At 43.9% G+C, this 27,515-nt stretch overlaps 1 protein-coding gene across 2 annotated transcripts in view; it reads left to right on the top strand.

Moving 5' to 3' along the window:
* The window catches only part of LOC139380791 (ITPR interacting domain containing 2), a 49,086-nt gene that overhangs the window by 1,768 nt on the left and 19,803 nt on the right, over window positions 1-27,515 (top strand). The window contains exons 1-8 of one of the 2 annotated variants that reach the window (XM_071123823.1): window positions 20,359-20,399; window positions 20,906-21,177; window positions 21,454-21,496; window positions 22,980-23,029; window positions 23,682-23,735; window positions 25,924-25,966; window positions 26,126-26,224; window positions 26,511-26,719. In XM_071123823.1, coding sequence (XP_070979924.1) covers window positions 20,973-21,177; window positions 21,454-21,496; window positions 22,980-23,029; window positions 23,682-23,735; window positions 25,924-25,966; window positions 26,126-26,224; window positions 26,511-26,719 — 703 coding nt within the window. In that variant the 5' untranslated portion in view covers window positions 20,359-20,399; window positions 20,906-20,972. Of the gene's footprint in view, window positions 1-20,358; window positions 20,400-20,905; window positions 21,178-21,453; window positions 21,497-22,979; window positions 23,030-23,681; window positions 23,736-25,923; window positions 25,967-26,125; window positions 26,225-26,510; window positions 26,720-27,515 lie in introns of those variants that run through there. The other variant, XM_071123822.1, reaches the window with a different exon arrangement.

Genomic DNA, 27,515 nt, shown 5'->3' with positions numbered 1-27,515 from the left:
GAAACTAAGTTATAGGACCAGCAATAGACATCAGTTGGTAGAGGTATATGCTAGCTATACAGTGGCTAGGGGCCCTATAGTTTATCCTGCTGTGTTGGTTTTTATCTTACATATTAAACAGTAGGGCACAGACGTTCCTCCTTGAGCAAACTAGCTGCCTATCTGACTTGGGGTCACATGCTTCGTGCGTGTGTCCCAAATTCCACCCGATTCCCTACATAGTGCAATACTTCTGACCAGAGACACATGGGCCGTGGTCAAAAGTAGTGCACTATATAGGGAATAGGGTGGCCTTTGGGACTTGGCCTGTGTTTTTCTTGATGACGTCATCCAGGTGGGTGTGCCACACCTGTGCTGATAAGTGAGTGTTTGCAGAAGTAACACAGGTGGATCCACCAAGTAGACTATCAGAGGATGCGTGTCTGCATTGAGACCATTGACTACATTTCTACCAGACTTGTGAAAGTGTTGCCAGTAGCTTATATTTCTAACTACAGGAGAGAGTTAAGGAAAAAGAACAGACCGGCCTGCATGTCAGAAATGCTCTGTTATTATTCTAGGAGAAGGCCCCTGACTGAATGACTCATGCTTGAAGAATTAGGGACATGTAAAATAAAACAACTCGCAAGCCTTTTAAAGACATTTCATGACTTTGATTTCAAAGACATGCCATATTTTGATTGAATTATTCATGTGCTTTCTATCTATTTTTTTGTAATTTCCATGTAAAAAGATCTGTTAGCATCAACAAGTGAAGTTCATAGGAGCGTTTAAAATTAGGTGTCACGTCTATATTTTTGAGAAATGAAGCATATATGCATTTTTCAACCATTCTCCATTAAAATTAGGAATAAGATTAGGAGAAAAAGAAATGAAGAATAAGCAAACACAAATGGTAAAGGGGTTTACCAGAAAAAGTATTGTCCTGAAATGGACATGAAATGAATTCAAACGTGAGTTGGTTTCGGGTGTGGTTTGATATGTGTTCGCAGTTTTGAAGAGTTAGCCAAATGATTTTGCCAATTAGCTTCAGCCGTGGTGTGCAACTGTGGTGAAGGTGGTTTCACTTTGGATAGCATCATGATGATGTGGTCGGTGACAGTTCGTGTCTTGAAACATGAATACTGACATGTAAAACAATTTGGGTTTGTGTCAACAGTGGACTAATGAAAAAAAAAAAAAAGATCTTGTGAGTGGATTTTCCTTTAAGAGTGTTTGAAAACGTGGTCACATACAAAAACGGATGGAAATTCTACAGCAATTCTGTTACCAAACTTTGCATCTGCACAGTTTTTCCAGGAAATGTGTTTTTGTAAAATGTTCAGTGTAAATTGTTAAAAGTATGCTAATCCTTGTTCATAGAGTTGTATGGTTTGTTAAACTTTGAAATCAATGTTTTTTGTTTGGCATATAAATGCCAAACATTGTTACTGTGGAATTGCCCTTTTGTACTTCAATAATTTATTTTGGCACAAAGCACAGCTGGTTCCGAACCAGAGCCATGATGTAGAATTACATAAACTTTCAGCCTGTAAGCATTCCTGATGTTCAGAGTGGTACAGTACAAACCATATCGCGTAGCCTGGATTTCTTTACACAATCTGACTGAGTGATTGAGACTCGTGTTAACCTTGTAGAGCAGGACAAGGGGGTTCGTTAGCACTTCATTAAAGAAATGACCAGGGCCCGGCTTCCTAAAAGCATCTTAATAGCGCGGAAATCCCGTTACCGGGATCAAATTTGACAACATCCGGTGAAATCGGAGTGCGCCAAATACAAAATCGTAATATTAAACATTCAGGAAAATACAAGTGTCTTACATAGTTTAAAAGCGTAACTTCTTGTTAATCCAGCCGTTTTGTCAGATTTCAAAAAGGCTTTACGGCGAAAGCATACCATGCGATTATCTGAGGACAGAAAAAGCATTACAAACATTTTCCAAACAAGCAGAGGCGTCAGATATAGCGATAAAATAATCACTTACCTTTGAAGATCTTCCTCTGTTTGCAATCCCAAGGGTCCCAGCTACACATCAAATGGTTGTTCTGTTCGATAAGTTGTTATTTATATCCCAAAAAAGTCAGTTTAGTTGGCGCGATTGATTCAGTAATCCACCTGTTCCCTCAATCAAAATGCATACAAATGGATCCCAAAAGTTACCAATAAACTTCGTCCAAACAAGTCAAACAATTTTTCAAATCAATCCTCAGGTACCCTAATATGTAAATAAACGATTCAATTTAAGACAGCGAATAGTATGTTCTTTACAGGAGATAAATAACGAAGTGCGCGCCCTCATCCATGCACGCCACAATACTACATTCACAATTGGAGCCACCTAGAAAAACTACAAATTCTAGCTAATTTTTTAAAAACAAGCCTGAAACTCTTTATAAAGACTGTTGACATCTAGTGGAAGCCCTGGGAACTGCAATCTGGGAGGTATTCCTTTTGATTTTCTCATAAACAAGGATTTGGATGGGCAGACACCCCAAAAAGAAAGAGAAAATAAACATCTGGATGGATTCTCCTCTGGTTTTCGCATGCCGTATCAGTTCTGTTATACTCACAGACATTATTTTAACAGGTTTAGAAACTTCAGTGTTTTTTCTATCCAATACTACCAATTATATCCATATCCTAGCTTCATCTGAAATACTGAATACTGCCACCGGCCCTCAAGAAGTTAAGGCTAAGTTCATTGTTAGAACCTTCGTAGGAACATCGTTAAATCTCTGAGCTGTTTCCCAAAACCATTGTTATTAACGTTTCACTTGAAAACGCTTAATCTACAGCCTACCTTAGACCACTCGTAGAACAGCTAACGCGTGTTAGGTTCTTATTTTTCAGAGTAAATAACTCACGAACACTAGAGAAGCTTTAACCAAGTTTAATCTTTCCCAAACGTTCTGTACAGCTGAAATCAGACCGTAAAACATTTCAGACATCAGTTTATATGCATCCTACTTAAGACACTCCTCCTTACAGTTCATGGCTCCACAGGAAAGAAGGTAACCAGATACCAACCCTGATTACTCCCTTAAGGGGAACTGACCTCACCTCCTGACCTCAACCCCTTCACCTAATCCACAGATATCCATCTGTCTTCCCTATATCAATACATCGCTCTCCTCCATCAAACACATTCCAAAGCCTTCTGTCTTTCTTCAGAGAACCATTAACTTCTAACACAACCCAGTCTTTTCATTTCCTATAATTCATTTACTACCTCAATGATCTAAGTTTAGCCGATTCCAACACACGGAACCCAAACCGGCTGCGCGTGTGCTCCATCGTGCATAAATGTATTTTGTCCCCCCACACCAAACGCGATCACGACACGCAGGTTAAAATATCAAAACAAAACTCTGAACCAATTATATTAATTTGGAACCAGGTCGAAAAGCATTAAACATTTATGGCAATTAAGCTAGCTAGCTTGCTGTTGCTAGCTAATTTGTCCTGGGATATAAACATTGAGTTATTTTACCTGAAATGCACAAGGTCCTCTACTCCAACAATTAATCCACACATAAAACGGTCAACCAAATCGTTTCTAGTCATTTCTCCTCCTTCCAGGCTTTTTCTTCTCTTGACTTTATATTGCGATTGGCAACTTTCGTAAATTAGGTGCATTACCGCCACTGGCCTCGTTCGTCTTTCAGTCACCCATGTGGGTATTAGCAATGAGGAGTTGTCACGTGGGTACCTGCTTCTATAAACCAATGAGGAGATGGGAGAGGCAGGACCTGCAGTGCGATCTGCGTCAGAAATAGAACTGCCTATTATTTTAGCCCTTGGCAACGCAGACGCTCGTTGGCGCGTGCAATGATTGAATAATATAGATTTCTAAATGTATTTTGCAGCGCTCGCGACACGAGTGTAGTCAGCCTGTAAGTGTGTCGTTGGATGCTTTTTTGCCCTGCCGTGTCCCTTTATGCACAGAAATCTCAGCTAAACAGAATCACATGGTTTGTCCGCCTCTCTGTGACCGCCGATAACTTCAGAACAAAGTGGTCTGCAAATACAAACTTTCCAATGTCTTTGCAATTGATACAAACAAGCGACATAAAAATATGCTTCAAATGAAACTGAGATGACTGCATTAAAATATAAACAGTGGGCTCTATAGGGCTCTTTCAATCATATAGAAATACGTTTCATGTTCAGTCATTTGAGTTATATTTTGCAACTTGTAGGCTACTGGCTGTAATTTGTCTCAAAATATTTCATGATGTGTAGCCTAATGTACGCATTTTTATTGGGTAAGCATTAGAATAAGCCGGCAGAATATTTGCAGCCATATGCTATAATATCTCTCTAGGAGCTGATCTGTCGTCAGTATTGTGAAATAATTATGTTAAGGAAAGAGTTGAAAGGAGAAAGCTGATCTGAGAGCAGTGCTCTCTTTCTTTCGATCCTATCAGTGTTCACCCATGCTCCAACGATGCACTTAGCGACCATTCGCTCTCTGCATGGTGTTTTGGGAAACGCATGTTACGTCTTCGGCCGTTGTAGGAAAGATGCATGGTTAAAACCTAAGCCTAAGTTCCATCACTATCGGGAAACCGGGCCCAGGTATTTAGAACTTATTTGGTACACACTAATAACCTATGAAGCATGTATGAATGGGCTATGGGGTTGTGATGTTAAGTTGACTGCTGGTTCTGAGTCTGATCCTGTCCTTTCACGCACACTGCTGTGAGAGAAGGATCTCAGCCCGTGCGAAATGACCAATCTGTAAACCAATGTTTCAGGTCAGTCAGCACATGAACCAATGTACAAGACGTTGTTATCAACATCAGTTAGTTCTCCATGGTTTGTTTGTCTGGCCTGCTTCAGGTCCTTGTAGTCACGTAGCACAGAAACAACACTGCTGAAGGGTGACGGGGGGGGGGGGGGGGGGGGGGGGGTTGTGCTTGTGCGTGTGTTTTCTCAGTGCAATCTGAAGGTCTTGGGGCTCTGCTATGCCTGGACACAGGAAATGAAGTTGGCCTGAGTCCCACAAACAGAATAGCTCCCATTTACTGTAACCATGATAGGGGGGAGAGAGACGGGGTCAATACCAACGTGACATCTGGGGAGTAGTGTGGGTTGCTGGGGAGCTTTGTTTGTGATTTCCAGATGTACAAAACTTCAACCTCTCCATGCTGTTGATTTCTTCTTGTCACGCTGTCCTTTATGAAGGACTTTGAGGGATAATCCGGAATCTTGTAATCATGTTTTTGTGAAAGAACATCATAATTGCCATTGCCAGTAAGCCTCTATTTTGATTCATCTAGCTAAGTATTTGCAGGTGTACTGTAGCAGACTAAAGTCCTAAGAATTGTGGTTTTGCCTTCTCATAACCAGGATTTATTTCAGCCAGTATCAGCAAGATGTCGAACAGCCAAGGAGAAACCGAACGCCATATTATTCAGAGCCATGTTTATCTTATGAAAATAATTCATGCAATCACTGTAAAATGTAGCCAGCACATCTCTTACAGTACTACCACAGAGTTTCTAAACCCAGAGGCGCAACATCTTAAGACTTCCGGGAATGATTGTGAAATAGACCAAGCAGACCAGGCCGGGGTTTGGGATTGAAAATTAAAGTGCCAAATCTTCCATAGTTGTTAATTTTCTCAATCTAAAGGCGTAACCTTGATTCGAGCCAATGTCTTAATTAAGTAGCTCAACATGTTATTACTCTAACCTCGTGAAAGTGACAAACTGACATGTTTTCATTTGTCAATAACAACTTTAACTGTTCATTCTCAGCTGTAATATGAAAATTAAGCCACTAATGTAACAATCCTCTGCCAGGTTTATTGCATTGCTACAGCTCTAATACCTCTTTGCCCATCTATCTCTCCTAGCCTCTTTCTCGCTCCATATGTTTGTTTCACACTAGTCAAACGGAAGCCCAGGGCAACGCTGACCTTGTTGGGTGTTAATGATTTGCAATATGATAATGCTGCTGGATGGTACATGGTGTGTTGCTGTGTTCTTGGCTGGTGGTGTAGCTTTGCTGGCCAGACAGGCAAACAGACAAACAGGCGGACATGTGAGCGGACAGGCAAACAGGTGGGCACGAGGAGAGGAAAACAGGCGGGCATGCAGACGTGTGGGCGGACAGGCAAACAGGCGGGCATGAGGACAGGCGGACATGCGGACGGGCAGGCTAACAGTCAGGCTAACAGGCAGACATGTGGACAGACAGGCGGAAATGCAGGCGGACATGGGGGCGGAGATGGACAGGCGGACATGGGGACAGGGGGACGGACAGGCGGACATGCAGGCGGAAATGCAGGCGGACATGGGGGCGGACATGGGGACGGACAGGCGGACATGGGGGCGGACATGGAGATGGACAGGCGGACAGGGGGACATGGGGACGGACAGATGGACATGGGGACGGACAGGCGGGCGGACATGGGGACGGACAGGCGAGCGGACATGGGGAAGGACATGTGGACATGGGGACGGACAGGCGGACATGGGGACGGACAGGCGAGCGGACATGGGGAAGGACAGGCGGACATGGGGACGGACAGGCGGACATGCGGGCTTACATGGGGACGGACAGACGAACATGTGGGCGGGCATGGTGACGGACGGGCGGACATGCGGGCTTACATGGGGACGGACAGACGAACATGTGGGCGGGCATGGTGACGGACGGGCGGACATGCGGGCGGACATGCAGGCGGACATGGGGACGGACAGGCAGACATGCAGGCGGGCGGACATGCAGACGGACATGGGGACGGACAGGCGGACAATAGTACAGGCGGACATGGGGACGGACAGGCGGACATGGGGACAGACAGGCAGGCGGCCTCAGGAAGTGAACACAGGACAATGTTCCCGGACTGTTTTTGGCAAAGAGGCAGTCAGTCTATCCAGTCCTCTCATTGTGGAAGTGCCCTGCAGGGGGCTTGGATAAAGGAGGCGCTGAAAAATGAATGTGCTGCAGATTGTGGAGCTGGTCGCTTTGAATTCCAATATGTTTTTCCGAGAAACACTGTTAGTCTCATGTGACTCCAGACTCCCTCTCCTCAATTGACTCTCATGTCTGTCTGTAGGACTGGTCCAAGCTTTACAGTGAATTTGTGAGCATTAGGCAAAGCTCCAGAGAGATGCATGTAGATCTAATTAATGCTAAGATCAAGTAATTAAAGTGTTAGATAAATGACAAAATCACTGAATTCTAATTAGGCCGAAGTCATAATGCTGTTTTGCCAGACAGTGATATGTTACTGTCTCATAGATGGCCTTTGTAGTTTTATGGTTATTAATGGGTCTTATATGAAGCATGTGATCTGTAGATTAGGTCCATAAACTCTTAACTAGCCTAACCCCTGACCTCTGTCTTGCAAATGGTGAGTTGACTTTGCTTATAAAACATGTTATAAAGCCTGAAGATGCAGTAGGATAGCTCTAATGGTTTGTGTGTCCTTGTGTGTTGCTGGCGGGTGCATAGCAGAGCTCCCCCTACCCCTGTTCTCCTGTTCTTGTCCCTATAGCAGCATGTTCAGCATACAACGTGTACCAGTGAGCAGGAACTATGAGGAAAGCGAACAGCCAGAGAGGAACTGAACAGTTTATTACAGTCCTGGTCATTAAGGCCGAGGGCCTAACTTCTAGCCTGCAGCTCATTGACAATCATATGACTGAAACTCATGCGAAACTATGTTAAATGATCCTCATGGGTATTTATTTATTTATTTTACCTTTATTTAACTAGGCAAGTCAGTTAAGAACAAATTCTTATTTTCAATGACGGCCTAGGAACAGTGGGTTAACTGCCTGTTCAGGGGCAGAACGACAGATTTGTACCTTGTCAGCTCGGGGATTTGAACTTCCGGTTACTAGTCCAATGCTCTAACCACTAGGCTACCCTGCCGCCCCGGGTACTATATAACCACATGTTAAAACAATGTTTTCACTAGTGTAATTACAGCATTATTACATCCGCAGGTATAAAAGCACTTTTAATGTAAAGTGTTACCCTGTTGGTCTCATGCTTCACCTGCATCAGCTGTGAGAGTGATTTTTGAATTGGGTTAAACTTGATAAACTAAACTTCCCCTGCCATTTTACGTTTAAATAACCTCCTGTAAACCAGGGCGTGGTTTGCCAACAGCAATCATTTTTCCACTGTCGATCTCTAAATTAGGGCATTGTGATTTAGGCCTAGACTTAGGGTTGCATCCCAAATGCCACCCTATTCCTTTTAATAGTGCACTACTTTTGAGCAGGGCCCCAAATGTGTGTGCTATATAGGGATTATGGGTGCCATTTGGGATGCAACCTTAGTGGTTATCACTGGTCTGCTCGACTCTACAAGGGGATCGAGGGTTAAAGTGACAGAAACACTCACAACCACTCTCACTCTCAAGCTCACTCTCACTCACTGGAGAGTGTTTCCGCCATGTCAGTCCTGGAGCCTCTTGAGGTCAAGCACAGTTTGATCTTCCTCAAGATTTATCCAAGATGAATCTTACCTTCACATTGCCACGACAGCGCTTTGTTTAAATGGATGTGGAAACATAGGCCTAAGCTCTACCCTGTTGGAATGTGAGCTTCACTAAAAGACCAAAATGCGGAAGGAGCAATGGGTAAAAATGTTCCTAAATAAAGTGCAGTCTTTTACATATTTGAGTTATTTAGATGGAAATGTCAAAGTTAAATGATTTAGTAAGCGTTTGAGACTCTTCTTGACTTAGAAGGTGGATCATTCAGGTTTGTTCGGAATTTAGGCTACTTGAAACATATGTTAACATTGCCAAAGCAAGTGAAGTAGATAATATACAAAAGTGAAATAAACAATAAAAATGAACAGTTAGTTAAACATTACACCCACAGAAGTTCCTAAAGAATAAAGGCATTACAAATGTCATATGTGTGTTATATATATATATACACATACATACATACATACATACACAGACAGTGTATATACAATGCCGCTTTCCACACATACCTAGCCCCGCCCCCTGTCAAGGAGCACTTTTGTTGTTCCTCCACCACAAGACACTTCATGGTCAACAGAGCACATGCAATGTTGATGACAGCGATGCCTTTTTTCCCTTTGCTTCTTAATATAAATCCACTAGCGTTCTATAATTACACTTCATTTGTGTTTCTTACATCTGCGAACACCTAGTTTGTCTTTTCTTAGCAAGTTGGGCCTAAAGCGTGTTAGCTGCTAATGCTAATTGCTAGTTAGCTGGCTAGTTATCTAATAAATGCACTCAGTCAGAGCAAATGCAATTAGCTATACAGCCTGCTAATACCAGTGATGGTGTAGACCTAAATCAGCATTCAGCATATTGTTTGTGCAACAGTATTGTTTACATCAAAGAGGAATACGTTAAGCATGAATATGTTAGCTACATGAAGTAGCTAAGAGAGAACATTAAATGTAGCCAAATATTATAGGGTCCCCTAGGAAACACTTGTCAACAATTATCCCTGGCGTTTTCATTCGTTGTCATGTCAAACAACACTGTATTCAAAGTGCCCACTATTATATTCTAGCTATAGTATTGGAATAATTATTATATTTCCATGATTCCAACAGTTCACCCAAGTGTTTTGGCGCTATATCACAAGTCAAATCGCAATTGCAACATTTAGTTAAAAATAAGGCCTAGGTTGCTTGGCCTTAAGGCGCAACCCTACGCAGCAGTGTGGAAATGATCTCAAATTAGTGCAGGAAGTAGCTGAAAACGCAGATTGTTTTTTTGGGGGGGGGGGGGTGTAAGTTTTTAATTGAAGAGTATAAAACAATCCGAATGGAGAAAGACCTATTGAAATCACTAAGAATGTATTTGTTGCCACCCTTGTTGTCACGCAATACTCAGCAAATTTTAAATATTTTATTTTTTAAAAACTAAATACTGTCATACCATCCTATTATTATTTGAAATACTGTGATATGATATTTGGCCTATATTGCCCATCCCTACTTTATTCATTAGACTTTTTATGACCTCAAAGGGCATGTAAGTATTGGATTCTTCAGGACTTGCATCTATGTTTATTAGGATTTAATGTGCATTTTACGCAAGTTGCAATGATGGTGCTGATGATGGCACTGTAAATATAATCCTCCATAACTTCAAATGAACTGAATAAGGGTATACAAATTCAATTTCCCTTCTTTCATTTGTCTCTGATTCCAGTGTCTGTGTGATTTCCAAACAAGGAAACATGACAGCAACAGCTGGTCATCTTTGAGCGTTGGGTAATTTTTCATTATTTGGCCTACGTCACAGGCTACCCAAAGACACACCCCATCCCTGTCATGTTATTGAGTTGGTAGTTTAGCTCTATATATCGCCAGTCCTTAGTGCCTGTTGCTTTCAAATGGTCTTGGGGCTGGTTCCCTAAACTCCCTGGAGAACAAAGAGAAAGGCCACAGGAAGGTGACCCACCTCAGCCCTCCACTGATGCAGGTCGACGCCCTGCGCTACCCTGCTCTCTGAAACAATATCACAATAGAGAATGGAGGGTATTTGTGGCAGTCAGTGTGCTGCAGTGGTAGCCAACTGCCCAAGTTGGTAGCTAGCTAGATGCTTTTGTCAGAAGAAAAGGTCAGGAGGCTGTGCGTGTGTATGTGTGTGACGGAGCAGTAAGGTGGCTGGAGGCCCAGGTATTCTGTTACCGTTCTAGACAAAGCAGGTGCGGCTCAGAACTGATGCTCTCTATATAGTACACTACTTTTGACCAGGGTCCATAGGGCTCTGGTAAAAAGTAGTTCACTGTGTAGGGAATAAGGTGTCATTTGGGATGCAGACTGCGTCATAATTGACCATAGAATGTTTGGATTTGTTGAACTTTGATCTGAACTTGATGAAAGAAGTTTGGCATAACGAAATGCCATTGTTGGCATGGATATAGCAGGCCTATTTTTCCAGAAGAAGTAGCCTATGTTCTTTATCATGTAACCTTTATTTGTAGGTCATTCTCATTTTAGATACATTTATTTCGTAAGATAGAGCTGTAGTAAGATTCGATACTGCGGTTGACCCATTTTGACCAGCCATTTGAACACTGCTTAAGAAAACATCATAGTAGTGCTGCTGTGCAATGATGTTTGTTTTAAAAGGTCACGCATAAACGATAGATGGGAAAGAAGAAAAACAGCATAGTAGTTTGTCCCTAGCGGCAAGATCCTTGAGAAACTAGACAGAGAATTTTTATTTGTCGAGAAAACATAATTTGTCTTCTTGCTTTAAAGTTAACCCCCCACCCCACCCCAGAGACATACACACAACCCGAGGGGTTGGAAGCATGATTAAATAACTTGTGTAGGCCTACACTCCTGAGTTGTCTGTTAAGTTCAGGATGTTTGCTCCTATGAGGACGTAACTGTTTACATGTTAACCTACTTGTTGACTAAGTGGAGTTCTTACTAACAAGTGCTTTGTTTTGTGTCGGGACTTGGGAGTTGATGCTTGGATCGTGTTCATTATGGTTCACCGTAGCAAAAGATTTTGCAATGGAACACTTAAACAAATGTTTCTTAATGGACAAGTTCATAAATGTTTTTATTCTAATTCATTGGATAGATGCAGTGAAATGTGTTGTTGGTCAGCCGTACAGCGCTCCTGGAGCATATTAGGGTTGATTGCCTTGCTCAAGGACACAATACAGATTTTTCACATTGTCAGCTTGGGTATTCGAACCAACAACCTTTCAGTTACTTGTCCAATGCTCTAACCACCTGGCTACCTGCCGCCTATATTCAGTTAGGACTTCGCTGCTTCACTCAGTTTCGGCGCATTTCCTTTTGTGCCTACTGGACACAACCCTGGTCTGAGTGTGTGTGTGTGTGTGTGTCTGTATCCAACAGTGCGGTGTCTTTGTCTATCTTTGTTGCTGTTCAGCAGCTTGGGCGTTTGGGACGTGGGGGCTGTCACATCACGATGAGTGGATGGATGATGGGTCACATTTGGCCCATGATGTGGGAACTGAGACATCCTTAGTTCTGTTGAAAGGGGTCAGGGGGAAGAGGGGCTGATGTGTATAGGGGGTGCAAACTGGGACCTAAATATAGATATCCTTTTTACAACATGTTTGGTCTTGAGGGGGTTTAATGTTAGTAGGCGGGATAGCAACAGAGTAGTGTTTATTCTGACTAAGCTGGACCAGCAGCAGAGTAGTGTTTATTCTGACCAAGCTGGACCAGCAGCAGAGTAGTGTTTATTCTGACCAAGCTGGACCAGCAGCAGAGTAGTGTTTATTCTGACCAAGCTGGACCAGCAGCAGAGTAGTGTTTATTCTGACCAAGCTGGGCCAGCAGCAGAGTAGTGTTTATTCTGACCAAGCTGGGCCAGCAGCAGAGTAGTGTTTATTCTGACCAAGCTGGGCAAGCAGAGACGTGCTGTAGGATACATACATACATACATACACACAGTTTTGTAGCACGCTCCCACTGAACTCCAGCTGTTCTGTTCTCTATGTCCTTGACTTCCAGCTCCAGCCCAGGTGTTTGCCATGGTCATTGTTGCTAAGCTCACGTTTCCCCTCTAGTCTCTCTGTGCTGTGCTTGGTTTGTCTGCCTTTCAGACAGGGAAAGTCTGTACTCCTTACTAGAGGTCGACCGATTTAATCAGAATGGCCGATTTAATTAGGGACGATTTCAAGTTTTCATAACAATCGGAAATCGGTATTTTTAGGGCGCCGATTTGCTGATTTTTATTTTGTTTTTAAAAATGAACTATGTTAAATGATCCTCATGGGTATTTATTTATTTATTTTACCTTTATTTAACTAGGCAAGTCAGTTAAGAACACATTCTTATTTTCAATGACGGCCTAGGAACGGTGGGTTAACTGCCTTGTTCAGGGGCAGAACGACAGATTTTCACCTTGTCAGCTCAGGGTATACAATCTTGCAAACTTACAGTTAACTGTCCAAAGCAATAACGACCTGCCTCTCTCTTGTTGCACTCCACAAGGAGACTGCCTGTTATGCGAATGCAGTAAGCCAAGGTAAGTTGCTAGCTAGCATTGAACTTATTTTATAAAAAACAATCAATCATAATCACTAGTTAACTACACATGGTTGATGATATTACTAGATATTATCTAGCTTGTCCTGCGTTGCATATAATCTGACTGAGCATACAAGTATCTAAGTATCTGACTGAGCGGTGGTAGGCAGAAGCAGGCGCGTAAACATTCATTCAAACAGCACTTTCGTGTGTTTTGCCAGCATCTCTTTGTTGTGCGTCAAGCATTGCGCTGTTTATGACTTCAAACCTATCAACTCCCGAGATGAGGCTGGTGTAACCGAAGTGAAATGGCTGGCTAGTTAGCGTGCGCTAATAGCGTTTCATACGTCACTGGCTCTGAGCCTTCTAGTAGTTGTTCCCCTTGCTCTGCATGGGTAACGCCGCTTCGATGGTGGCTGTTGTCGTTGTGTTTCTGGTTCGAGCCCAGGGAGGATCGAGGAGAGGGACGGAAGCTATACTGTTACACTGGCAATAGTAAAGTGCCTATAAGAACATCCAATAGTCAAAGGTTAATGAAATACAAATGGTATAGAGGGAAATAGTCCTATAATTCCTATAATAACTACAACCTAAAACTTCTTACCTGGGAATATTGAAGACTCATGTTAAAAGGAACCACCAGCTTTCATATGTTCTCATATTCTGAGCAAGGAACTTAAACGTTAGCTTTCTTACATAGCACATGTTGCACTTTTACTTTCTTCTCCAACACTTTGTTTTTGCATTATTTAAACCAAATTGAACATGTTCCATTATTTACTTGAGGATAAATTGATTTTATTGATGTATTAAATTAAGTTAAAATAAGTATTCATGCCAGCTGTGCCATCAGAGTCCCTGGTTTCGCGCCCAGGCTCTGTCGTAACCGGCCGCGACCGGGAGGTCCGTGGGGCGACGCACAATTGGCCTAGCGTCGTCCGGGTTAGGGAGGGATTGGTCGGTAGCGATCTCCTTGTCTCATCGCGCACCAGCGACTCCTGTGGCGGGCCGGGCGCAGTGCGCGCCAGCCAAGGTTGCCAGGTGCACGGTGTAGCCTCCGACACATTGGTGCGGCTGGCTTCCGGGTTGGATACGCGCTGTGTTAAGAAGCAGTACGGCTGGTTGGGTTGTGTATCGGAGGACGCATGACATTCAGCCTTCGTCTCTCCCGAGCCCGTACGGGAGTTGTAGCAATGAGACATAGATATAGATATAGATATACTACAAGATATGGCTACTACAACAATTGGATACCACGAAATTGGGGAGAAAAAGGGGTAAAAAAAAATAAAAAAAATAAAAACAATAACTAAAAATAATAAATAAGTATTCATTCAGTATTGTTGTAAACACAAAAAAAGTTGGCCGATTAATCGGTATCGGGTTTTTGGTCCTCCAATAATCGGTATCGGTGTTGAAAAATCATAATTGGTCGACCTCTACTCCATACAGCAATCCACTATTGTTCTGCAGTGTCAGCACTTTAAAAATATTTATAAGGAGGTAAGGACTGGAGACGACAGTTTCAAACGGCCTGGCCTAGCACACCCTGATACGAAATAGCTAGTATCTTTGCTCCAGGCAAGGCGTGTGTCCCAAATGGCACACTATTCCCTATATAGTGCATTACTTTTGACCAGTGCCCATAGAGGTCTGGTCCAAAGTAGTGCACAATGTAGGGAATAGGGTGCCATTTGGGGTGTATCCAAGGCGTTGTTAGTCAGTTTGGGTGTCTGATCCGGTGGATAGGCCTATAAGTGCAAAGAGTGATTATCAACACAGTTGCTATAATAAAGCGACCCCTCACTACACTAATCCGTGTTGGCCTCCTTCCTTCTTTCTCATCTTATCTGCATATGAGACTCTGCATCTGTGTATATTTGGGCTCAGAGATGATTTAAGCTGCTAGATTACTTCCTGTGTCTCAGGGTACGTACCAAATGGCCCCCTGTTCCCTATATAGTACACTATAGGGCCATGGTCAAAATAAGTGCACTATATAGGGAATAAGGTGCCATTTGGGATGTAGGCACTGCCTCTTAGGCCAAAAATCAGGATCTGTCTTCATGAAACACAATGAATGAATGCTGTTCGCCTGGGTTCTCTGTAACTGATTGTCCGCTGTCCCCACCAAGGCTGTCCCCATGCCATCCACAGCTGTACTTTTGTCGAGTAGTGTAGCAAGCCAGAGGAGAAGCACATCAGTCATGGCACAGACACAGTGGTTACCTGTCCATCTCACTCCCTCACACTCTCACACACACACACCTGTTCTTCCTGTCCCACTGAAGAGAATACCCTAAGAAAGAGAAATGATGAGAGGTGGAAGAGTTATGAGGCAAGATGGCTTTGTCATGTGCAGCACACAGTTGGGCTGACTGATCTGTCTGTTGTCGAGTCTCTCCTCCCCCTCTCCCATATCTCTCTCAATCTCTCATAGGCAGTGGAAGGAGAAGGCCTTTGCCCTCACTGAGTTGGGAGGCAGTTATTTAGATAAAGGGGAGCTTCCCCAATCCGTCTTCCCAACCTGTACCCATTTAAAGCAGAGTATGTAGCCTTGTACAGACATGATTGTTTAGTAAAGTGGATGTTTTTCCACAGGTCTAAAATGGAGTGGAGAGAGGAAGGCTGGGGGTTGTGATTACAGCTGAAGAATATCCCATTCCCTCCATTTCAAAGATGGACTGGAAACTGTTGCTTTGCATATCATTACATTTACATTTGAGTCTTTTAGGGTTCGGTGCCTTGCTCAAGGACACATCGACAGATTTTTCAGTCTGCGCAGGGATTTTAACCAGCAACCTTTCGTTTACTGGCCCACCGCTCTTAACCGCTTGGCTAACTGCCACCCGTATACTGCCAAGTCGCCAACCAATGTTGAAGGCTATGTCTAGAACTTCACTATTATGGATTCAGTGTCTAGCCTGTGGTATGATTGATTGGGATGTTTTGCTTGGGAACATGGACTAATATGGGGAGATACTTCCTCCAGAAGTAAAAGCTTCCCCCAAGTGGATGTGACACCTACTCCCGTTGCCTGCTGCCCTCCTGCTTGGATTCCACCTGGCGAGCTGTGTTGGTCTTTACTGAGACGTGGTTAAGGAAGAGTGTTTTGAATACTGATGTTAACCTTTCTGGTAATAACAATTTTTCGGGCAAGACAGATCTTCTAAAGGTGGGGGAGTGGCAATCTTTACCAAGGATCACCTTCAGTGCTCGGTTGTCTCCACCAAGGCTGTCCCCACCAAGGCTGTCCCCAAACAATTTGATTTGCTGGTTTTAAGTATTACACTTTCAAATAGCTCTTTGTTGACTGTTGCTGGGTGCTATCGTCCTCCATCAGCACCGGCCTGTACCTGCCCTAAGCTCTCTCCTGACCCCTTACACTAAGTCTGAATTGGTCCTGCGAGGTGACCTAAACTGGAACATGTTTAAACCACCTGACCCTAAATCTTTATCATATTATTACCAATCCCACAAGGTATGACTGCAAACACCCAGAAAAGGATACTCTTCTTGATGTTGTCCTGTTTTACAGCCTGTGTTGGTAATGGCTGCTCAGTGAAACGACTTGTCCTGATTTGTCATAGACGTTTGCTAAAAAACCTTGAATGAGCAAGCATTCCTTCATGAACTGGCCTCTGTAAAATGGTATAGAATCAGCTTGATACCTTCTGTCAAACGCTTGGCCCTTCTTTTTTGATATTTTCAGTGGTATTTTTAACAAACGTGCCCCATAAAGAAAAAGAGAATTAAAGACAGGTTCAGCCCCTGCTTCGACCGTGATCTTGCAGAGTTACTCCACCTCAAGAATTACATTTGGCGAAAGGCTCAGCACACGCTGACTGGCTCTGGTTCAGGCAAATGAGGAAGAAGTGCACTCAAGCTACCCGGAAGGCCAAAATTAGTTACTTCAAGGAGCAGTTCTCTCTCTATGGGTCTAACCCCAAGAAGTTCTGGAAAACGGTTAAAAACCTGGAGAATAAAACCTCTTCACAGCTGCCCATGTCCCTTAACTGACTTGCCTAGTTAAATAAATCTGCAAAAAATATTGTGCTCGAGGGTGCGTTCTCAGCCCTCTCCTGTACTCCCTGTTCACCCACGACTGCGTGGCCATGCACGCCTCCAACTCAATCATCAATTTTGCAGACAACACTACTATGGTAGGCTGGATTATCAACAACGACGAGACGGCCTACAGGGAGGAGGTCAGGGCCCCCGGAGGGTGTCATCAGGAAAATAACCTCACACTCAACGTCAACAAAACAAAGGAGATGATTGTGGACTTCAGGAAACAGCAGAGGGAGCACCCCCCTATCCACATCAACGGGACAGTAGTGGAAAAGGTGGAAAGTTTTTTTTTAAGTTCCTCGGCGTACACATCACGAACAAACTGAAATGGTCGACCCACACAGACAGTGTGGTGAAGGCGCAACAGCGCCTCTGTAACGGATTTGAAACGGCTAGCTTAGTTAGCGGTGCGCGCTAAGTAGCGTTTCAATCGGTGACGTCACTTGCCCTGAGACCTTGAAGTAGTAGTTCCCCTTGCTCTGCAAGGGCCGTGGCTTTTGTGGAGCGATGGGTAACGATGCTTCGTGGGTGTCAGTTGTTGATGTGTGCAGAGAGTCCCTGGTTCGCGCCCGGGTATGGGCGAGGGGACGGTCTAAACGTATACTGTTACATTGATGCTGTTGACCCAGATCACTGGTTGCTGCGGAAAAGGATGAAGTCAAAAGGGGGGTGAGTGTAACGGATGTGAAACGACTAGCTTAGTTAGCGGTGCGCGCTAAATAGCGTTTCAATCAGTGACGTCACTTGCCCTGAGACCTTGAAGTAGTAGTTCCCCTTGCTCTGCAAGGGCCGTGGCTTTTGTGGAGCGATGGGTAACGATGCTTCGTGGGTGTCAGTTGTTGATGTGTGCAGAAGGTCCCTAGTTCGCGCCCGGGTATGGGCGAGGGGGCGGTCTAAAATTATACTGTTACACCTCTTCAACCTCAGGAGGCTGAAGAAATTCGACTTGTCAACGAAAACACTCAACTTTTACAGATGCACAATCGAGAGCATCCTGTCGGGGTGTATCACTGCCTGGTACGGCAACTGCTCCGCCCACAACCGTAAGGCTCTCCAGAGGGTAGTGAGGTCTGCACAACGCATCACCGGGGGCAAACTACCTGCCCTCCAGGACACCTACAGCACCCAATGTCACAGGAAGGCCCAAAAGATCATCAAGGACAACAACCACCCAAGCCACTGCCTGTTCACCCCGCTATCATCCAGAAGGCTGGGACCGAGAGACTGAATAACAGCTTCTATCTCAAGGCCATCAGACTGTTAAACAGCCATCACTAACAGCCGTCACTAACATTGAGTGGCTGCTGCCAACATACTGACTCAAATCTCTGCCACTTTAATAATAAAAAATTGGATGTAATAAATGTATCACTAGTCAATTTAAACAATGCCACTTAATCTAATATTTACATACCCTACATTACTCATCTCATATGTACAGTTGAAGTCGGAAATTTACATACACATACACCTCACTGATGTCTTGAGATGTTGCTTCAATATATCCACACAATTTCCTTTCCTCATGATGCCATCTACTTTGTGAAGTCCCTCTTGCAGCAAAGCACCAGCACAACATGATGCTGCCATCCCCGTGCTTCACGGTTGGGATGGTGTTCTTCGGCTTGCAAGCCTACCTACCCCTTTTCCCTCCAAATTTAACAATGGTCATTATAGCCAAACAGTTCTATTTTTGTTTTATCAGACCAGAGGACATTTCTCCAAAAAGTACAATCTTTGTCCCCATGTGCAGTTGCAAACCGTAGTCGGGCTTTTTTATGGCGGTTTTGGAGCAGTGGCTTCTTCCTTGCTAAGGAGCCTTTCAGGTTATGTCGATATAGGACTCGTTTTACTGTGGATCTAGATACTTTTGTTCCGGTTTCCTCCAGCATCTTCACAAGGTCCTTTGCTGTTGTTCTGGGAATGATTTGCACTTTTCGCACCAAAGTACGTTAATCTCTAGGAGACAGAACGCGTCTCCTTCTTGGGCGGTATGATGGCTGCGTGGTCCCGTGTACAATTGTTTGTACAGATGAACGTGGTACCTTCAGGCGTTTGGTTCATATTTGGGAGCAATTTCCAGACTTGTGGAGGTCTACAATATTTTTTTCTCTGAGATCTTGGCTGATTGCTTGATTTTTCCCATGATGTCAAGCAAAGAGGCACTGAGTTTGAAGGTCTGCCTTGAAATACATCCACAGGTACACCTCCAATTGACTCAAATGATGTCAATTAGCCTATCAGAAGATTCTAAAGCCATGACATAATTTTCTGGAATTTTCCAAGCTGTTTAAAGGCACAGTCAGCTTAGTGTATGTAAACTTCTGATTCACTGGAATTGTGATACAGTGAAATAATCTCTGTAAACAATTGTTGTAAAAATTACTTGTGTCATGCACAAAGTACATGTCCTATCCGACTTGCCAAAACTATAGTTTGTTAACAAGAAATTTGTGGAATGGTTAAACGAGTTTTAATTAGTCCAATCTGAAGTTTACATAAGAATATGTACATATTCTTATTCATTCCTTTACACTTCTGTGTATAAGGTAGTTGTTGTGAAATTGTTAGATTACATGTTAGAAATTGCTGCACGGTCGGAACTAGAAGCACAAGCATTTCGCTACACTCGCATTAACATCTGCTAACCATGTTTATGTGACCAATAAAATTTTATTTTATTTGAAATAAAAATTATTGTGCAAGAGAGGAGAAGGTTGGGACTGGATTGTGTTGACACATTCTCAGATAATGTATTTGACATCAGAAAACCCCGTGTTTTAAGTTGATCGACACCTGTCATCAAGATGTCTCACTGTACTTCATTGAAAGAGGCAAGCCTATTTGTTGTTTTAGTACTGACCACTTTTTAGATTCCCACACGTCTATTGCTAGCCGTCACTGCCATCGGTTTGTTTGGAAAGCAGAGTGATCGTCTGTGTTGTTTAGTCACATTCCTTAATTCAGATGATTACTCTGGAAATAGAAGTAACCTAATAATAGCCTCCTTCATTTGTCCATCGGGGTCTGGCTTCTACACTCCAGTGAGAACTCCATTGGTCTCCATTTATCCCTCCCTTCAGAAAAGAGCTGATCCACAACAGGAAACAACTCGTAATCTTTTAACTAAACAGACATTTCCTGCTCCAGTTGTTGTCAGTTGGACTTCTAGCTCTCATTAGCTCCTCTGTACTCATCCATCCTTACTGCCTGCCCTCTGTCCCATATCTCTGCCTGGCTGGGAAGGCACTACTTTTAAGTGACATTTCAGACTGCTTTGGAATTATTCTTAGGATTCTTAGGATACTAGTTCTGGAGGAAGGAGGAATACCCACCAGGTATTATTAGTGTCTCATTTCATGCAGATTGTTTTGTTGTTTTGCTTCTTGCAGAGGTTATCACATGTATTAATTTGGTGTTCTGCTCTTAATTCGTTTAGCCATCGAAGTTATGGAAAGAAACAAATTGTGTAGTCTTGTTTTTCATTGTTTGTATAATAACTTATTTTCCTAAGTCAATTTTGTTATTGGATTATTGGACATTTGCTTGTTTCCAGCTCAATGTTACTGTCATTCCATGCTGTGGCTGTTCTGTTAGCATACATGGTTATCATCCAGTTTGATCTATTACAGGCCTTGCCAGGTTTGCAGAGCTTTCCTTCTAGAATGAAATGGTGTGTCCTTGGCGTGCCCGTGTGTGTGTGTCCTCCCAGTGTGGTGTGATGTAACCTAGCATATTTAGAGAGCCGTACAAAACTCGGTAATAAAGTAGTCATAAATTACTAAAGAGGAGGCTTGGCTTCCATTTAGTCTCATGACTCCCCCCTCCCTCCTCTCTACTGCAGGTGACTTGCCCCTCGCTGTAACAACACAGCCTGTGGAGAAGAGGAAGAGTGGATCCAGGAGAGGACCATGGAGCAGTGTGAGACTTCTGCGAGCCCCAGCAGGGATCACCCATGGAAGGCAGCGACCATGAAGAGGATGGCCTGGGCCCAGAGCAGAGACTCCTGGCAGGGCCCCTCTGAGAGTCAGGACACCCAGGATCAGGAGGGTTGCAGCGACGAGATGGTGTCCCCGGAGCCCACCATGGAGACGACGGCCCCCGCCGAGGAGCCAGGTACGTTGGGAAGAGCTACAGAGGGAGCAGCAGACAGAAATAATTCTGGTTTGGGTTTTTGACGGCTTGATATATAGCAGCATGGAAGTCATGATTAAACAATAAACCCTACTTTAAGGTCGTATTGCTCTATTAGTAACTAGCCCAAAAAGGAATTGAAATCCTCCAACGGCAAACTATTTATTTAGATGTTTGAATCCAGTTGTTATGGACATTGTAGAATTGTTCCAGGCAGTATGATGTTATACAGGAATTGTACATGTTTTCTTCTCTCAGGGCGCTTCCCTAACAAGATTGCAAGCTGGCTCAAGGACTGCAGGTATAGTAATGTTGTGTCATAATGAAACCTCTACGTTGACATGTAAATTGACATTAGCGCACACAATGGAAAACGTTGTAAACCGTTGTGCAACAGAAAGCGAAAATGAGTGTTTCTTATTGGACCAGTCAGGGTAGCCCCTCTTTGTTTTCAATTGTTTTTTTTTTCAGTTTGATGTCTAATGAACACAGAAGACAGGGCCCTGGTAAAGCCCTTAATAATGACAGAGAAAGAGCAGCATAGCAACCATGTATTGTGTTTCCTTGTTTCTGGAAGCTGCTGTGGTCCAGCTCTCACTTTGTCAGACATGTTATATTTGCTTTGTGAAGGCCGTGCTCTTTATGCTGCTATCTATGCCTTTGGGAAGTTTTTCTGTTAGCCCAGGGCCTATGTTATCAGCAACTGGTCTGGTCTTGTTCTACTGCCTCAAGTTGATTCAACAAACATTACCATGGAACTTAGAATCTGGTTATTGAGTCAAATTCTAGATGGTAAAAAATCCCCCCCCAAAAGCGATGTATGTGAGCAAGACGGAGTGATGAAGAGAAAGAGCAAACAGAAAGTCGCATGATGTTGATCATGAGCGTTTACACAATGTCGATGTCTCTTTATGAAATGTTCATGTCATATGACTGGTGCTGGTATAGGCCTTCAGACAGGTGTCTGTTAACCTAGATGTTACTAGTGCCGGGGCCATGCCAGCATCGTGATACTCATTAGTATCATGGCAAGGACACAAAACATTTCTTTAAGAAAACAGCCCTAATGTTGGAAACATCATGTTGTCACCCAGAGTCATGTATTTATTTTCACAACACAATATTTTACATACAGCAGGTTTTTAAAGGACCAAATAGTTAGCTCTGCTTTGTGTTTTCATTTTTGCCTTGGACAAAATATTGCAATGCTGGTATTGTCCCAGTCCTAGATGTTACATGAGCAGAAAGCATATCAACTTGACTTGGTCTGACTCACTCAGTATAGAAGTATAGTTCCATCAGAGTACAGTAGGACATCAGAAAGCCTATAGACCTGCATAGGTCTGGGACAGTGACCATATGAAGTTGTTTGATCTGTTGATCTAGAGGTGAGCTAGGAGCGTCACGGCGCAGTGTTAGGGATGTTGTGCCACGTTGCTATCTTTAGCCCTTAGACTTAGAGCCTTGTGTTTGACTTGCTGTTTTTTCTCACAATGCTCAGCCAGACTTGACTTAGTTTTATCCAGGCCTTCCTGTACACTAACAGTGGAGACTGGAGGCTCTGTTACTGTTCTGTGACTGGTAACATGACAGTCACTGTCTAGTACTACTGTGGATGTAGACCTACTGTATCTGTGGATGTAGGACTACTGTATCTGTGGATGTATAGTATATTGATCATGCTTATATGGTTAGTTGACTAATAGTAAGAAACAGTTGTAGTGTTTGTATATGTCTCTGTGTTGTAGACACTGGTGTCTCTAACAGTGTGTGTCTCTTCACAGGACTCCTCTTGGGGCGTCTTTGGATGAGCAGAGCAACACGCAGTCCAAGGGTGAATTTCCCTCTCCTACAACACCAGTCATATGCTATACAACTGTAACTCTCCAATGGAAAAAGAGAATGTGTGTTAGTGTATCTGTGCAGATGGTGTGTGTGTGTGTGGGTCAAGGGGGTGTTTGGAGTATTCTGCAACTCACTTTCTCACCACACCTTGCAGCCCTAGTGAACTTTGGAGTGTTCTGTAACCAGCTGCTTTACACATCCACCCACACACCAGTTACCAGTTGGTAGCTTTCTCAAACTCTGTCGCTCAGGTCATCTTATTGTCCTTCTAAACCGAAGTAAGAAACAGAGCCAGGCACGATGTGAGTATCCTAAACTGAAAGGAATAACATTTGGATTCCCTGCATTTACTTTAGTCTTCTGGGTAATGTGAACCAACATGTGCAGCTGGTGCTATCTACAGTAGGTTTACCAACCAGCCATGGTAAATATTTCTCCTAACCAAGCGTAAATATTTGTCGTGGTTTGAAGTGTCTGTCTGTAGTACTACTACAGCTACTCTGTTTAAAATGTCTTCAGTTAACCATGTCCATTGTGTTTTACAGACACGTGCAGACGTTTTTATGTGAATGCTTATTTAGTCTATTGTAGGTTATAAGTGCTGTTTGAGGGCTTAATGAAAGATCTTCTGTACTTCACAGGAGTGATGAAGAATGGATGCAGCTTTGAAGACGACTTGTCTCTGGGAGCTGAGGGTGGGTAACTTCTCTCTCTGTGTCTCTCTCTGTGCGTGTGTCTCTCTGTCACTAGAGCAATATGACCTAGGATCACACTGCTGCTACGGCAGTTTTACGATGCTTTGAGCTGTTTTGAGAGAGAGCTGAATCCCAAATGACGCCCTGCTCCCTATATATTATAGTGCACTTCTGGCTGGGTCCTGGTCAAAAGTAGTGCTCTTAATAGGCAATAGAGTGCCATTTGAGACACGGCCTAGAAATCTGTGTCCAAACAATTGTGAGCTGGAAGCTTCTTGTTGTTGAAGTGATTTGCCTCTTTAGTTTTTACTAAAGCTGCAATAGGACCTTGGGAGTACTCCCTGCTGTTACTGATCTTTATGAGTGGACGTGCACATGAGGACTCAAGGACACACACCTAGCTTTCCCAGTCAAAAGGAAAGGAGAGCAGAGCAGTGTGATCAGATAGCATATCTAGCTCTCATTTCACCCTCTGGGTGACCTGCCTGTTGGTGGAGGAGTAGAGGAGGATAAATAATGAAAGAGTGGATCTATCTCAGTTTAAACTGTCTCCTCGGACCTAAATAGGAACATACATGAGCTTTTATGTCCTCTGGCCCTGCTATACAGCTATTTTCTACTCCCCCATGATAACTATCTGGTCTGTTCCTCAACACTTCACTCTTCTCAAGTCACATAGTTGTAGGCTTACCGTGTATAGAGCAGTGTCCTGTTGTCACTTGCAGACCTTCATACCTTTAGCGTTTGCTTTAGGCGCCTGGAGTGCCAGATGAGTTTGTGCTTTTAATGTCTCATTCTTCCATTGAAACAGCTGTACTGATGTATGCTCCCTAATTTGCTACCGTTTGTTGTTCGTCTCTGAGAGATGGGGTCAGTCAGATTTTGTACTTGCCCGCATGGTTGCACTCCACACATTACTATTGTGCTTGTGCAGACCAGAGACGGTGGGAGGTAGTTAGTGTGTCGTGCTGGGGTTGGCTCCTGTTATGGTCTGCTCTGACCTGCTTAGTCTCAGGTTGTGGCCCAAATGGCACCCTATTCCCTATATAGGGCTCTGGTCAAAAGTAGTGCTCTAAATAGGGAATAGGGTGCCATTTGGGACATACAAATACAGTGAAGCAAAGGAAAGGGACCTAGTCATACCTGAGATCCGTCTTCCATTGTGACCATGTCATGCTACAAGTCTCAACAGGCATCTATCTGTATGATGGCCCTTCTGGCTCCAATCCACTCCATCAGTGAGTAGCAACAACTTACTGTTAACAGGCTAACACGCACAACAATAGTCATTCAATGGAAAAGCATGCTTTGATGATAATCGAGCTCTTTGAGGCTGAAGAACCAGTTAGGCTGATTTGAGTTTGTTCAGTTTCAGGCAACTGACAGACAACGTGTACTCTCCTGTCTCTGTCTTCACCAGACCCAGGCACAAGCACTATTAGAAATCTTTTAAATACTTTCAGTGTTTGTTCTAGCCTGCCCGGAGTGCCATATGGGCGGGGTTTACAGTTGTGGGGACGATTCTATTGGTCCATCAAGCCAAGCAAACTCAACCATGCACAGATGCACTATTTGAAATTATTTAGAATAGTGTTTGAACCCAGCTCTGGTCTCCACACTAAGACTTCTGAGGATTGCCCACAGTCATCAGTTTGCATTCTTTGTCACTAAGACAACCTGGAAGAGGCCTTCAGAATGAGAGAAGGATTATCTGCTGACAGATGAGGCCAGTCCATACTTCAGGAGCACTTTCTCTCTGTCTCTACTGTACTCCATAATTCTGTCATTATGTTCCTTGCTGTGTCAGAGCTGAGGCTTTTGTTATTTTCTGGGGATTGTCATTTTGACTCTGGCCTCTTTCCCTTATATCATATGTGGAAGAGAAGGCATGTTAGATGTGGTTTCTCGTAAAAATAAATATATATATATATATTTTTTTACAAAGGTAGACATTTATTGTTGCTTTTCTATGATTTTTGACAGTGTATAACGTTAGATTTTGACAGATGGACTTTGGAGAGAAATGCAGGAATCAGCAATAACTGTATATAGTTAGTTGACCAAAGCACACAGCAGCATACAAAGCTCCTGTATTCAACTCTATCTTCCTCTCTCTCCCTCCCTCCTTCCCCCACTCTCTCTTCCCCCTCTTTCCTTCTCCCTCCCTCTCTCTTTAACCTCCCTGCAGCCAACCACCTTCAGCCCAACAGTGCCAAAGCAGAGACACCCTGGTAAGTGAGACTGTGAGACCCCCCTTTATGCTATTGGCCACTCCTCACCCCCCTCCTCAGTTCTCACCACCCTCAGTTCAGTCTTATGCAGTAGTCTTACTGCCTGTGGCTGTGGTGTGACTAGTGTACTGATCACTGCATGCCCACTCTGCTCTTCAGCTATGGAATGCCTGCGAAGGACAAGAGGAGCCAGTTCCGGCAGAAAGGCAGGAGTATGAACTCAACGGGATCAGGGAAGAGCAGCACCACTGTGTCCAGGTGAGCAGACAAGTAGACAGGCCCTGAGCCAAGAGCTGTGGTTTGGGGATGACAATCCCTGTAACTGGGACATTTCAGTTCAGGTCTGAAGAAAAACCGAAAAGCAGACATATAATAGATCAAGTTTAATACAATATTGGGTCTGATTTTAGCCAGACGTACTCTGTTAAAGCTCAGGTTTTTCTTTTGACTTAACCTCACTAGCTACATCATTTGCTGTGGAGTGCTGTTATATATGCTTTCATACTTTGAGTCCTGTAATACATGGTTTGTGTGTTCTGTCCAGTGTGTCTGAGTTGTTGGACCTCTATGAAGAAGATCCAGAAGAGATCCTGTATAACCTGGGGTTCGGCCGGGAGGAGCCGGACATCGCCTCTAAGATCCCCCCGCGCTTCTTCAACGGCTCCTCCGGAGCTAAGGGCATCGACATCAAGGTCTATCTGGGAGCACAGCTGCAACGCATGGAGATGGAGAACCCCAACTATGCCCTGACAAGTACCAGCTTTAACTTGCTTTTTTCTCATACGTCTCCAGCTTTACCTCGCTTTGTGTGTCTTCCTCGCTCTCTGTCTGTTTCTCTAGCTTTCTTCGAGCTGTGAAAACACTGCTCATATTGCTGTTCACTGCTATAAAATGGTCCAGACAGACAACAATGTACAACCTACGTACATGCAGACAAACGGGTAGTGATGAAGGAATATGGATAGAAAGTGTCAGTTGGGTGCGGAGCAACGGGGTGATGGTGGTGTTTGAGTGGGGTACGGTGGTGTGGTGGGGATGTTGGTAGTGTTTGAGTGGGTGATGGTACGGTGGTGTGGTGGGGATGTTGGTAGTGTTTGAGTGGGGTACGGTGGTGTGGTGGGGATGTTGGTAGTGTTTGAGTGGGTGATGGTACGGTGGTGTGGTAGGGATGTTGGTAGTGTTTGAGTGTGTGATGGTGTGGTGGGGATGTTGGTAGTGTTTGAGTGGGTGATGGTACTGTGGTGTGGTGGGGATGTTGGTAGTGTTTGAGTGGGTGATGGTACGGTGGTGTGGTGGGGATGTTGGTAGTGTTTGAGTGGGTGACGGTACTGTGGTGTGGTGGGGATGTTGGTAGTGTTTGAGTGGGTGATGGTACTGTGGTGTGGTGGGGATGTTGGTAGTGTTTGAGTGGGTGATGGTACGGTGGTGTGGTGGGGATGTTGGTAGTGTTTGAGTGGGTGATGGTACTGTGGTGTGGTGGGGATGTTGGTAGTGTTTGAGTGGGGTACGGTGGTGGGGATGTTGGTAGTGTTTGAGTGGGTGATGGTAC

This window comes from Oncorhynchus clarkii, chromosome 22 (genome assembly GCF_045791955.1).
Source record: "Oncorhynchus clarkii lewisi isolate Uvic-CL-2024 chromosome 22, UVic_Ocla_1.0, whole genome shotgun sequence".
In the NCBI taxonomy this organism is placed as follows: Eukaryota; Metazoa; Chordata; class Actinopteri; order Salmoniformes; family Salmonidae; genus Oncorhynchus; species Oncorhynchus clarkii.
This window is presented reverse-complemented; position numbering and strand designations above follow the sequence as displayed.